Source organism: Rhyacophila brunnea, unplaced genomic scaffold, assembly GCF_057557595.1.
Source record: "Rhyacophila brunnea isolate RB1 unplaced genomic scaffold, BYU_Rbru_1.0 scaffold_22, whole genome shotgun sequence".
Lineage (NCBI taxonomy): Eukaryota > Metazoa > Arthropoda > Insecta > Trichoptera > Rhyacophilidae > Rhyacophila > Rhyacophila brunnea.
This window is the reverse complement of record NW_028232882.1, coordinates 25224588-25239772: the sequence shown is the minus strand read 5'-3', so window position 1 is coordinate 25239772 and position 15185 is coordinate 25224588. Positions and strand designations below refer to the sequence as shown.

The 15185-nt window shown below is 32.8% G+C and overlaps 1 protein-coding gene across 4 annotated transcripts in view; it reads right to left on the bottom strand.

Moving 5' to 3' along the window:
• Nucleotides 1-4085: 4085 nt before the first annotated feature.
• lqf (epsin homolog lqf) overlaps nt 4086-15185 on the bottom strand; it is a 42392-nt gene continuing 31292 nt past the window's right edge. Inside the window, exons 7-10 of one of the 4 annotated variants that reach the window (XM_085949762.1) lie at nt 12674-12854; nt 9356-9517; nt 6487-6909; nt 4361-5254 (exon numbers count right to left, since the gene is read on the bottom strand). In XM_085949762.1, the coding sequence (XP_085805888.1) occupies nt 5102-5254; nt 6487-6909; nt 9356-9517; nt 12674-12854 (919 nt within the window). In that variant the 3' untranslated portion in view covers nt 4361-5101. Of the gene's footprint in view, nt 5255-6486; nt 6910-9355; nt 9518-12673; nt 12855-15185 lie in introns of all 4 variants that reach the window. The other 3 variants (XM_085949763.1, XM_085949764.1, XM_085949765.1) reach the window with 3 other exon arrangements.

Genomic DNA, 15185 nt, shown 5'->3' with positions numbered 1-15185 from the left:
GGTTTACGTAGAGACAATCGATACATTTGTTTATCACCATGACACTCTATCATCAAAATCAGCTAAGTTGAGCTAGTTCAGGGTTCGGTACATTTTCATGATGACATTTGTAAATCGTACACACTGCGAACAAAATTGATATCCAAATGTTGTCAAGTTCCACTGCATGTCCAATCTCTCAATACAACATAGTTACGTATTCATTCGTATATGCACTGTCTTGAATAATAAATACTTGTGTTATTACTACAAGTTTTGATTTGGATATGGATTTAAAACTATATTGAAACATTTAACTATCAATGTGAATAATAATTGTGATAGATGATATTTATTTTTCTATGTCATTTGTGATTTCTAACAAAAATATGACTATGGTGAGATATTTTATAGACTAATAATTAATATTTCACAAATATTAATAACTAATAAGGCTATAAGTTCGATTGATACAATTCCTGACACCTCACGAATCCTTTTCAATGAGCTTCGAACTGGAAATCGAGTAGTTAATATTCTTTTAAGTTAGTTATATTACATAGAATCTAATTCAATTCACAATAATAATTGTTAACCTGTTAACTCAAGCAATCCCAAGAATTTAGCAAAAATATAGCATTCACTAACTATAATATAATTAATTATGCATATAACAAATCATAAGGGGCTGTCCACATATGACGTCACGCTCTAGGGGGGAAGGGGTCTGATATAATGTGATGATTTGTAATGAAGGGGAGAGAAAATGTGACGTCACAATTTGTATATCATCAATCGGGAATTTAAGGATATATATAAAACGTTTAGGGGGGGCGGGTTAAAAAATAGCCAAAATCGTGTGACGTCATATATGGACGGCCCCTAATATGTTTTTTTTTTAATAATATACAACATTAAAAGGGAATCAATTTTTTATTACATTTTTATTCAAAATTTCCAGTTATGAATAAAAAAATCTATACAAGAAAAATTGTAATTCACACAAGTTCGCATTATAATGCCGCGACTACAAAATATAAAAATATTTTTAAATTACGGAATCCTCGATATACTTCTGAAAATTTTTCAAAACAGATAAATTATTCACATAAGAAAGTCACTAAAAACATAATATTATATACTTAATGTATATTATATAAAAAAAAGAAAAATATATTCATTCACATATAAATGCATAAAAGGTACAAATACACAAAACCATAAGAAATAAAATTAAAACAAAAACAACCTTCAAATGATTTCAATTTTTTATATTAAAAATAGTCTTTGATTTATATTAATAACATCTTTTTACACTAATAATTTGTTAAATTAAAACATGTTTAAACAAAAGATATCCGTATTTTATTATTTACTATGAATTTGAATGAAATAAAAGTATATTCATTATTTTACCACCCCATTCAAATGTACCCTAAGTTATTTCACAGAAAAGACCAAGTGGACTTAGGCATACATGCATACTTCTCTGAAATATGTGACAAGGTAGAATTCAATCATGTTAAAATCTATCATTGTAAATACCTTTAAATTAATTTGAAATCAAAACAATAAATTTATGATTTTTTTTTCTTAAATAAAATATTGATTTAGACATGTCAAAAATGTTCGAGACGAGTTCAACATAATCTGAAGTCAGAAAAGTCAATAAAATAGCTTTCCCAATCACGCACTTTATTCAATAGAACAAAACGTCAAACTCAACTGTTAATATGCCGGCAAAACATCATAAAGTCATCAGACGAAGCAGTGATTTCGAAATTCGTCTCTCAAAGTTAAACCAATGAACTGTTTCAATTATTGGAACGATATTTCTTAACCTCATTTTTTTCTCTCTTTTTTAATCCAACAATGTTGAACTGTGTATATTGGCCGATTGAGTTACAACATGCGTTTTGTTTGTGAAATAAATTGAATAAAGTAAGTCAGTTGTCCTCGTCTCGAGTTTGTACGTGGCTTTATGAAAATAGTGATATAAGTAACATTTTTAATCTAAAAACCAGTTGTCATACATTCGCTAATAATTGATGATGATATTCAATAGTAAAATTGTTAATATATAATTTAAATATAATACTTATATGTATAAATGACATTATACAAGGTTTATTGTTTCGTAAAATTATTTTACAATAACCAAGCAAGCGACGGATATTTATCCCGAGCCTTTCAAGTCTTTTATAAAATATTTCATACCCGCTTCTAGTCTTTTGCCTCAAATTTCGAATTCGCCATAAGAATCATTTTTGATTTGCAATTCCGAGCGACATCAATCCTTTCCCATATTAGCACGCAGTCAAAATTGAAAATGAAACTGAGGTAGTCTTAACTTATTACCAATATATCCAATGACGATAAAGCATCCACTGTCATAGTTTTACAATAAATGTTATTTATAATATTGCGTGACAACGAATATTATTTTAAATAAATACAATATAAAACATAGCAGCGTATATAATCGTAAATTTGAGATTTCGTCGGTATATCTTGTAAAATATATATAGGTGATATTTTAAACACGCTATGTAGTATTATCGAATTTCTAGTTATTTGGATTCTTTCGCGCAGAAAATGTCTAATTTAAAAAATATCCATAAAATCATGCCCATAAAAAAGAAAATTTTTCTATCATTTTTAAAATCTAAAAATTCTGTTTAAAACGAATATTTAGACAGTTCTTACGATCTCTTGAAAAAAAAAGTTTATTTGGATTTATGATGTTTACAATATAGAACGACGATATATTTGCTTAAACATTATCTCTACTGCTCCGTTCTGGTAAAATATTTTTTAATTTTAAAACGGAATAAGTGTATCTGAACAGCAATAATTGAACATGTAGAATCAAATACTATTTTTCGTTGTTGCAAATTTAAATTCACTTTTAATCACTCAATAAATAGCCTGATTAAGAATGACAGATGTCTGAATAATTTCCTATACAAATTGAAACCATCCAAGAATCAAGATCATTCATATAATTTTTATATGAATGATCTTGATATGCAATTAATACTACTGACAAATAAGGTCGGGTACTAACTATACTCTAGTCTGCTGTACACACACCCAACATTTGAATTGTAATAATTTTCCTGAAATGTATGAATGCACTTAACCTAATTTACGTGTTAGAAACATTTAAGACAATGTGGACAAAGGAAACAATTGAATGCATTTGTTTTCAAAGTATAGCATAATGTATAATATATATATATATATAATTTACTATAAATACCCATATACGCATACCCTTTTATCCTCTCATATACAAATAATAATGACACCTGCTAAAACACTCCGCATTACAACCGCCATCCATTTGTCTTTACCAGTCTGCAACGAGCCCAGAGCAAATTTAATGTCTCCTTAATAATACAAAGTCATACCACCGAATCACTGATAGACATCTCTACGCTGAGGCTTATACAATATAGTAAGGCACTAATCACGTCAATTCTCAATAAAACACATCTAACCGAGAGTAATGTGGTAAAAATACCAGCTCAAAAGAGGTTACGTGTAATTGAAAAGAAACAATTTGAAAGTGTAGTTGCTTCCGTCGAAAATTAAAATCTGAAGGTATTCTGGACAGTTCATAAATCGGAGAATGTATTCATTATTTCGACTGACAAACAAACTATAACACTATCTTTTCAAGTATAAACCAATCCCCACTGCAAAAAAGTGATTTGTAATTCATAATTCATAATAAATTAGATGTTATAAAGATTTATCAACAAATATAGAGGCCTGTTAAAAATTAGTGAACAAGCATCTTCATTCGGCTCTCAAATGATCAGTGATCCAATTGAGCCCTTCTCTGTAAAAAGAACAATATTGCAATAACGTCAGCACACCACACATTTGTCTAAGTACATAATTATTCTATCTTGACAACAAACAGCACTAGAAGTGTTAAGAGTGGTCTTGGTTGGCGAACTGACATATTGTGTTTAATTTGAAGTTGAAGCTTTCAAAATAATGCTACTTTTACTGAAAAGGACTCAATACTGATTTGCTTTCTAAAAACATCATAACACCAAATGCTTCAATAATAATTGAAAGTAGAAGATTGTTTTGATTTATTGTAAGCATACCAAAGGAACAACATTATTGTTTATTGGAGTAATTGCATAAACAATTTAAAATTATATTGAAAACCATCGGAGAACTCACTGAGGAATGGATTATAAATGAACATTGTCTTATTGATCGTTGATAAGCTGGTCAATTTGTCGGGTGCCCTTATACGTTTTAGAATTGAAAGAATATTTACGTTGGATAACAATATAAAGATATCTTTATAAATAATGGTGTATGTGGTAACTAACATTGATTCATCATAGATTTTTTTAGTCCGGACAACGGCTGTCTATCTTACATCGGAGTGATAATTCACCATTTTGTTCACATGAACATTCAGAAGTCGTTAACGTTACTGACACAGCAGCATATGCAAAAAAATGAGCCTCCGTCTCAATTTAAACAACGATAATAAATATTTAGGCAAATTTGGATAAAAAATTCTCTATTGAATTTTTGCTTTTACGCAGGACAAGCAATTTTTGGCATTCAGTATTACTTAATAATTGGAAAATGTAATAAGTATACGAGAATAATTGGATTTTATTTAAATTGTTATGACGGACATGGTAAAGAGGAGTTTGGAAGATCTACATTATTTTATTATGACAGAAGTGAAACAAGACAAACAAATGTTAAAAATAAAAATATATAGCTTTTATTGCCTGCGGATTGTTAAAATTACTATTACAATATTGATTGGACTACCAATTTGAAAGTGGCTTTATATTATGTACTTTGAATAAGAAATTTCAAATTTCGTAACTTCTTTATATTGATTTACAATAAGATTTAATCGTAAAATCCTGCATACCTGAGAATAAGAATTTTCAACATCCAGATAGATTTCAATGCATTAAAATAGAAACATAATATTTTTTTAATTAAATACACGAATAATAAAATTGATCTATCTCTTATGTGGAAGAATTGATGCTATAGACAACAATGCTGGATTGTTTAAATTGAGAGAAATGCTCTGGTTCAGTTTGATCCACTGAAGTTAAGGAGGTTATGACAAGAAGGGGTTGGGGGTGGTGGACTTGGGGTTGGAGGGGATGGGCGCCCAGGGGGAGTTGGTGGCCGGCGCTGGGGCCCAAGGGTCTTGGTCCACGGAAACTGTCGCAAACGGCTGCTGCTTTATCTCGTTCATTGTTAACCGCGGCTGAAAACAACAAACATAAACAAACTGTCAAGTGATTGAGCTGCTCAAAGTGAATTTAACAATAATAATAGCATTAATTTTTTCTTTGATGTATGCTCCATCACTAAAATATAATTATCATATTTTTTAAAATTAACTATAATAAACATGGTTATAAGGTCTGGGCAAACTACAGCCCGCCAAGTATTTCTGTGGGGCCTGCGGAGCTTTAATCGTATTTCTGAAAAAGTTTACTTTTTTCTACATTTTAACACCTTTTTTAATAATAAATACTGACGAGAAGAAATCTGCAAATTTTACAACACACTTAATTCTGACAAATTCGAACAACTTAACTCATTTAATGCTGACACCGCGACATTATGTTATTGACCTGTTAATTAAAAATTAATTAACAGGTCAGCAGTGCAGTAGCACCACAATCACTGCTAACCTTTTAATTACCACATTTAAATAACACGTTAATTATATCTAATGGCCAACACCTCCAAACGTGCCAGTCGCGGTGTTAGCACTAAATGAGTTAAAGAATCTGCTTGATACATAATATTATGTGAACAAACATTTTCTATCATGAATATCCTTTACGATCAAGCATGAACATTTACAATCAGTTCAACTACAAAATGAACACCTGAAATTAAAAAATGTTGAAAATGAAAATGAAACAGTTTCATTCTTCTCATTAAATTGTTGGCTATTAGCGAATCATTTATTTTTTATGTTGAAATTCCTTTACTTGCAATAGTATTTTACTTGCGCCCCGCCGTTCATTTTATATTCCTGTGGCACTCCACCCAAAAGTTTGCCCGGGCCTGCTATAAGGTCATGTAAAAAATTCATATTGCCGTACACTATATGGCCACTCGTTATAATGGCTACAAAATTTTAGATTTCATTAACAAATAGTCGCTTCCATAAATTATTAAATGCACAGCCATTACCAAAATACCTGAAACTTGCATTTGTTATGTAGAAGACAGCCGGGTGGATGGTACTCTGGTTTTTAAAAATATATAAATGTCACATGTCCGAACTTACAAAGTATTTATTTTTCTTTGGCTACCAATTCGACCACACCACAAACTTTCTAGAAAAGCCATTAGTTCCTGTAGGTAATATAAAAAGGCTCCTTCTAAGTATAGTTGTTCTAGGTGTAGTTTCAAGTTCTTTGGACCTAACCTATGTTTTTCCTCTAATAACATATTTGGTTGTAACTACAAATAAATTACCTGTGTTTGATTTTGAAACAAGTTTGGCCTGGATTGCTGCACTTCGGCGGTGAAAGGATTGGCGGGGAGATGCGCCAGGGAACTGACGGCGCTGGTGCCAAAGAGGGGTTCATTCCCGGTGCCGTTGGTCGGCTTTATCAAATTATCCAGATTGACGAGGGCACTGTTCTCCCCCAGGAACGATTGCGGTGTTTTCTTGGGCGGGAAGCCGGTGCTGTTGGCGTTGGGTGCCCCCATATGGTCTCCTAGGAGAGTGAGGTCGAAGGGGTCGGGAGACAGAGTGCCGCCGTTGGAGTGGTTGTTGTTTATGTTGTTGGAGGAGCCGTTCTGAAGCGCCGAGCGTGACCTGTTTGTGATGATGTCGAACTCTAGATCTGATGACGGGCTGGACAGCATGTTCTGAAGAGGCGACTGACTCATTGTCTGGAAAGAATAGAGATCCGTGAGCCAAAGGTCTGATAGACTTTCAATCAATCATCCATAAAGGAATGATATATATTTCCTTTTACATAGGGCCAAATGCAAATGTCAATTTTCAGTCGCATAACAAATAGCTCCTCCACCATAGTGGCAGAATTAAAAAATACAAGTGACATCTGTCAAAATACATTCCATGTAAATACACTATTGAATGTCGTTTACTTGTTTCAGACAAAGTCAAAATTGTATCAAGTACCGATTATCTATGCAAACGCGAAAGACCTCAGAAAGAATTCAGTATTGAATATGTAACTTATTATATTATTCAAACAATTCAAACCACTTGAGACATTTTTTTGTACGCATGCATCAACTTGTATAATGTTTCAATACTTGCATTTCAACAAGAGACATTGTATCCGCAGTGTGTGCATTTATTCAGGTAAACCACTACATAATTCAGTAAAGTTTATTTTACCTATTATAATTTATTCAGTTCTTTACCATTGTACATCAAGTAAAAAATATTCGTTTAAATCTACAAAATATTAGAATTTTTAAAAAAGGCAGTACTTTTGATGGTAAAAAGTGACATTGCCTTTTTATGTATCGTTTCAACATGAATATAGATATGCGACAAGGTTTTAAGTTGGTTTAATGTAACATAGATATCTCTGCATTTGGCCCTTACACAAAATGAAACATAGCTACGTAAATGGTGTACATAATACAACCCATGTTAAGGGTCAACAAACTATATAATGAATCTTCGGTAAGATATGCGACAATAAAACTACACAATAATAAACGCACTTCATTGAAAAGCATGGGAAATTGTTTAAAGACCAAAACCATTCACAGATAGATGGTGACTAAATAAACGATCCGTGTCTGAAAAGCAAGGTAATCCCTTACATTGATTTTAAGAAATAGTTGAAAAAATTTTAGATCGTTACGACTATCAAAGTTTGGCGACCCTTAACTTGGCTTAAGATATTGTAAATTCAGTACGTAGACATTTTGTAATAAAATAGGACATGCTATATCTATAACAAATGATTTAAGAACGTTTCACCCTGCAGACGTAATGACGTTAATCCTTCGTCTGTATTTCATTACAATTGAAAACATTGAAAATATGTTAACTCAAGATATTCATTTATGGACATGCATTTGTGAGTTTTACGTTATCAACGAAGCAAATAACAAATCTTATCATAAGCGTAAATATGACTTAATTCTCTGAAAGCACAATAATCAAGACTGAAATCGCTATCAACAAAATGAATTAACGTCATTTAAATTGTTAAATGGATTTCTACGAAAAAAAGATAAGTAGCTCAATTAACGTTACTAATAATTATCAAAGTATTATGCATCAAATTCTAATATCATATTAAAATATGTTTGTTAACATCGGAACACGACTAAAAAATGTCAATTTTATGGTACACATGAAAAATACATTCACAATACCCAACATACAAAAAAAACCCAGTGACAAACTTATAAAAAACATAACAGTGCAGCATGACAGTGTCGTGATAATAATTATATGAGTCAAATTAATTATGATGTGATGAAAGTGAGTGAATCGTGATGTAAATAAAACAAACAAATATTTATTATATGTTACGATATAAAATTAAAAAAACCCAAAGACGATGTTAGTTATTAGCGGTTTCTCACCAGCGGATAATCGAGAATATCCATGTCCCTCGTCTGCAGTGTTGCAATATAAAATAAACAAATCCAATTAAAATAACTACTTCGTAACTCATAATAGTATGAATAATATTTAAATCTACATTTTCTGTCCAAAGTGTAGCATATGGGTTTCTGCGAAATGGAGTACTTTCATAAGGTCAGATCAACCTGTTTAGTCCAAAATCTGGATCCAAACTCGTATTAAAAAAAACCTAATCAATAAAAATATATGATGTAACCTACTGCAAAATAAATCTTAGTAAATAACGGGTACCGATGTATTTTATCTCGGCATTTATCGAATTGTTGTTCTAGGTTAATTAAAACCTCTGTTAGGAAGGTACTACTTCAATATAAAGACAAAAATGAATAATCATTCCATTATTTGATAGTTTTTCTTAATAACAAATATACGTTATTGAATTCACATATCATTGTCTGTATTATTTGGTGGATTTTAGGTTGCAATATTGATGCTATTTAAATAATGTACAATAATTTACAATGGATAACGAGCACGAAACAGCCATCTCCCAGAAAGTTCTTGCAAATTTATATAAATTCCCACTTACTTCAGATGACGATGTTGAGCTACCATAAAATCACACTGATTCATACACAAAAGTAATCAATTTCTCGCAGACCTGTCAATTAACATCTGAATAATAACAAAATAATAAAAAAAATGCTGTCTGCATAACCGCGGGCAAAGGTCACGGTGGCTAGTCATAATCAGGCAGACCTGCGGAAGGGGAGCCCAGGGGTCTTTGTTGAGCGCGGGGGCGGGTGCTGGGGCGGGCGGCAGAGGCGGTTGCGTGGGGGCCCAGGGGTCGAGCCGGGCTGGGGGGCTGCCGGCACCCGGAGGCGACGCCGTGCTGCTGCTCCACGGGTCTGCGGACTGTTGCTGAAACAAGGCAACACACCCCACATGGAAAACGAGGACAGGCACTATACCCACTGACAGCACATAAATGTTAATCAACATTCACAGAATAGATTCAAAATTACCTGTGTATAAATTAATTCAGGCATTCTTCACTGTCTTCAAATGCCAATAAACAATGCTTTGATTCATACGAATTTCGAGTACGACTAAGAGACGGGACGGAAGATAGGTTCATTAAGAAAGATGTTCACCAAACTCCGCAAAGAGAAGGCATAAGATATTATAAAATATCGTAAGGTTTTTTATGGCAGTCATTAAGAGTCTCAATAGTTTTGACAGAAAATAAAACGTGGCCGAGCGAGTGAAAGTAATGCGACAGGCTTGAGCATAGTAATATTCGCATTTATAATGAATTCCATCTGTGCATTTTCAAGATTAAATTGTTTCACTATAGCAGGTGAATTATACCGGAAACCAGTTTATATTTGATTATCACCTCAGAGATTCGTACAAATCAATGCATCTGTTGGAGTTTTAATCCGTAATTCATCAGTCAATTATTTTTTTATTTTTATCATGTCAGGAAGGTCAGTGGTTTTTTTTTTTTGTATTATCCTTTTTTATAATGAAATCTTCCTCCGCAATAAATTTCCTAAATTGATATCACTACATTTTAATTTCTTTATTTTACTTTCAATACAAAATGGATTTTATTAAAACTACAAACAATTGGACTTCATTGTACATGTTAATTACGGCGATGTCATAGAGACCATACTTTTACCGTAAAAAAATTAACGATAATAATAACCAGGACTTCAAACCACAACTGAACCGAAAACCGGAAAAACCGTTACAACAAAAACCAGAACCAAACCGGGTAAAAAAATCATTTTTTCCAGTTCTGTACATGTTCAAACACGCGCGTTAACATGATCTTACTCCCCAATTCAGTTGTAGTGATGGATCTCTACATAATTCTTATAATTTATAATATTTTATTTTTAAAATTTAAGGCTACGGCCGTGCGGTGCAACATAACCATTTATTACGGAGCGTGGCGCCGGGCTAAGTACCATAAAATAGAAAATATTTTTTTAAAACAAATAAAAATATTTAAAAATTTATCAGTCGGAGCTGAACCGAAAACAGGAAAAACTGTTAATCTTGTCGGAACGAAAACCGAAACCGAACCGATATTATTTTTTTATTTGAACTAAAACGAAATCCGTAATGGTTCGAAGCCCTGATAATAACATCATAATAAATTTGACAAAAGTTTGTTGCATTCATTTGAAACAACTGTAAAATTATATTATACCTATCATAAGACTAAATTTATAAATTAATTCAAAATTCAAATGATCAATAATTCTAGTTTAACGATCTATAAATCAACATATTATCATATTTTGTTTACAGCATAAAACAAAATCATGCTTTGAGTATAAAAAAAAATAAACATGCGTAATCAATCCACTTTACGTCCTATAGAAAGTCAACGTTTTTACTCACCATAGGCTCAAAGTAAACTTCAAAGCCAACGTCCAAGGACTGGTTAAGCGGAAATAAAACAAAAAAACAATATGCAAAAAACATATTAAAAAGCAAAGCATGCAAGTATATAGAGCGACCAACATAAATATAATAATAATATATACGAATAAAAAGATTGTATTTATATTAATTAAAATAATCTCCTATAACATAAAAATATAACAAATAAAATTCATTAAAATGTCAAATATTATAATATTGCATGCACAAATGTATTAAAATTAAACAAATATCTGTCACCCATAGATTATTTACGATGGATGTATTATAGATTCACAATAAGAAATATATACAGATGGTTGTTTATGGCATAGTTTTGTCCCATGCAATGGTATCAATTTTTTGATCACCGCAAGCAATATGTACTGCAGACGAACTCTAAATGTAAATTTAACAACCTTTACAAAGTTGTAAAGCGAAGTATGTAATGAAAGATTCGCAGTTTGGCAGGATATACATGAAAATCTTGCATTTTAAGTATAATAGTGTACTGTATTTTAATAACATTATAAATTACGATAATGAAGTTATAAATTAGTGTTCTAACGCTCCAATTATACGAGCAGACTTGCAAACTCACGTCAATCAATTATCAAGTTATCATAGATCGTTCTGAGGATGGGTTTAATGCCTGAAACAGTTGTCAACATAAATAACTCAAATATACCAGAATTAATAAAAAAAAAATATTTCAAAACCATAACAATTAATTACACACGATTCAAGTACCAAATCTGGCGTAGACTCTCAACCTCAGGTTACCTTCCAATGGATGATAGAGAGCAATGAGTTGTGATTTAATTTCAAGGTGCAGTGATTGATAACACGTAATTTATACACAGTCGAGACGATGTATTTATTTTATTTCGAGGGTTTTTACATTAAATAGAAACTTATACTGATGTAACATTCGTTCACAATATGTTGTATTGCTAAACCAAAAAATATCTATTAGCCAGCTAAATGGCAATACTAAACAGTATAAGTCTATACTTTCTTACTTCAGAGGTCACCGTAAACCATTGGAGATCGTATTTGGACAATCAGTAACAAGCTGCTGATTGTATTTACAATATTTTAGTTTCGTATTCCGGTAAGTCCGGTGATTATTATTAGAAAACGTCAACGGGACAATGATGAGCCTAACATCTATATATCGGGCTATATTAAATATGTTTCTATTTTGTTCGTGACTTAACGAAGAGATTCATGATTGACTTGATTCTCGATCGAGTCATAGAGTCGATGAGAGTCGCTGAATCTGCTCATATAATTGGACGTTACCGTGGCGGTTTAAGAAACTATTGCTGCAAGTAGGAATCATATTATTATCATGTAATATGTGGAAATAATATTGTTTCGTTCTCTTCACCTCAATACAAATGATCTGATAAACAGATGGTAAAACCATTTAAATGACCAACGTCATGTGTAAAGAAAAATTACACTTGATTATATTTTTATACAAACGTGCATTATGTATTAATTCCCTCCACCATTTAATTCTACATACACCGTCGATAAATACAGCAATCACATATTATATTAAATTAAATGGCATTGTAGTATATTATCGATTGGACAATTTATAAATATTAGATGAAGGGGTAAACAAACTTGTGGTCTCTGCGGGGGAGTAGGCGGCGCCCCCCACGGGTCGAGGGGTCCAGAGGCGGTGGCGTGGTCGTGCGCGAGGGGGTTCCCCACGTTAACGTCCAGCAGGTCCAGCAAGTGGCTCTGCTGCGGAGTGTCTCCCTTAGATCTGCCCTCTCCCGGGGCCACCCTAAAATCATCAGTGCTGAGCTTTACGTTATGTATGTATTCACAGCTAGTCGTTTCCAACCGAATGCATATGCACGATTGAATATGCACGATTTACAAATGTGAAAAATATCATTAGGCTATAAAGATTTTAGTATGCACGGGTATAGACAATAAACACAAAAATAGAGTGAAACTGCTTCCATAACATGAAGCCATAGATTATTATGCTCACTTATTAGTGTGGAATTAATTCAATATCCAGGGTAATTGAAAACCACGGACAATCATTGCATCCATGGACAGATTCAAAAATTTATGGAAGCAAGCAATACCTACTCACTGTGATATTAAAGAAAATTCTGTGTATAAATATGATGACATTATGTGAATTTTTGTTAACTCTACAACAGGCCACTCGCTGTCACAAGTTATTATAGTAGTGAAACAATCACGGAAACATCCAAGCATGAAAAAATCACAAAATATATTGTGACTTCACGGGAAGTATACTCGCAAACCCAGGTATGAAAAGCCAATGCCTTACGCATTGGACTATGAGGGCCTACTTTAGAATTTTGAAATTCCAGTGGATGTTTCTTTTTATCCATTTCTAAATAATACAATAACCATAAAGTAAACGAATCCTTGAATTAAAATACAGTACAATCTCGATTATCGAGGCTAGTGATGATGGGGGGGGGGGTAGGGGCACTGATAAACCAAAAAAAAGATATGTGATTCAAATTATTTAAAAAAACTTAATGGTGTAATTTTACTTATATGATGATCGCATGTGGTTTTCGCATATCACTATGAAACTTTTATTCATTTCAAGCATGTATAATGCATATCCGAATAATCGAGAATTTACTGTACAGGTTAATAAATTTTGTTTACGTCTGTGGTCAAGTTTCCATGACATGCTCCTGTCTAGGAAACGAGAATTAATTCAATGACTAAATTGGCTATAGGTACCTCGTACAACACAAACACAAATATAGACCCCTCCAAACCAACCCGCCGCACATAATCAAGCGTATCACGAGGCCCTACGTTTGATGTAAAGCATCAGCAGTTTTTTACGTCTGGGAATGCCTCAGGAGCAGATACCCACTGAAATCGCCACACTCTCAAGTGAGCTTTGACTAAGTTTACTAAAAGATGTAATTTAATAAAAAGTGCCATGGGAGTGAAAGGCACGGACTTAACAGAAATAAATGAATCTAATGATATAATATAAGATACAAAAAACAAAGCTATAACAATACGGACAAACAATGTGAAGAGATCTTCACGTCCGCATTAAGATGCTACAAATTTTTCTCGTACAGTCCAAATAATGAAGTTTCTACTAGTAATTACGTAAGACTCACTGTGATGGATTATCATTATCAGGTGATGGATGTGGGAAGGAGCCATGCAGGAATGTGAAAACGGTCACGTCTTCTTGGTCGGACGGATGTTGAGAACATTTTTGGTGTACAACATTACTGCGCTTATAATTTTTCAAATAGAGATCAATTTCAAAGGAATCAATATCTTCGTCCAGCAATATGGGTAATTTGTCAGGGTATTCGTCAGTTTTGGATAACAGTTGAGGTGCATGGAATTTGGAGGAGAATAAAAAAGAAGGTGGACACCTGGGGAAGGAATATGAGAATATTAATCAATGGAGTGAGTGTGGAAAGGAGTGGAAAGAGTGGAGGGTAACCAAAGTACTGATTTTGAAATACCTTAAAAAATACACACATTAAAAAAAAGTGGGAGTCGAACGTCACATCTTTTCACTGTCCGGGTGACTGCTCGAACCCCTGAGCCGTGACTACGATTCATGCGAATAAATTATGTATATTCAATAAGAAGAATTTAATATTCTTAAATCTTACATCTATTCAATATCGAATAAAAAAAATATTAATTTAATATTTGTTCATAAGTAGGTATAAAGACATCATAAATAAATTTTGCCCTGCACCGTCTATATAAGTCGTATTAGCAACTAATTACACCCACGATAGTTGATTAGTAACGTATCGGTATACAATATGCGGCCCAAGTGTGTTCAGAGGCTTCTGATCCGAGGGCTACAGGTTTAATATCCAGCAGTGGCAAGGAGGTAGGCTGTTAAGGGCCTGCTGAAGAGCCCGCCGTTCAAATATAATTTAGTATAAAACTTTTCGCAAAAATCACTAATCATCAGAGATTTTATTTCAAGAAATATTATTATATTTCTGCCGCGCTGAGAATTATTATTATTTTATGAACACCTGCGACATGAAGCCGATCAGAAAACAGGGCTGTCAAAATAATATTAAGCATTCATATTTTTTAAATGTTAATTTCATCATGGTTTTTAATCAAACCT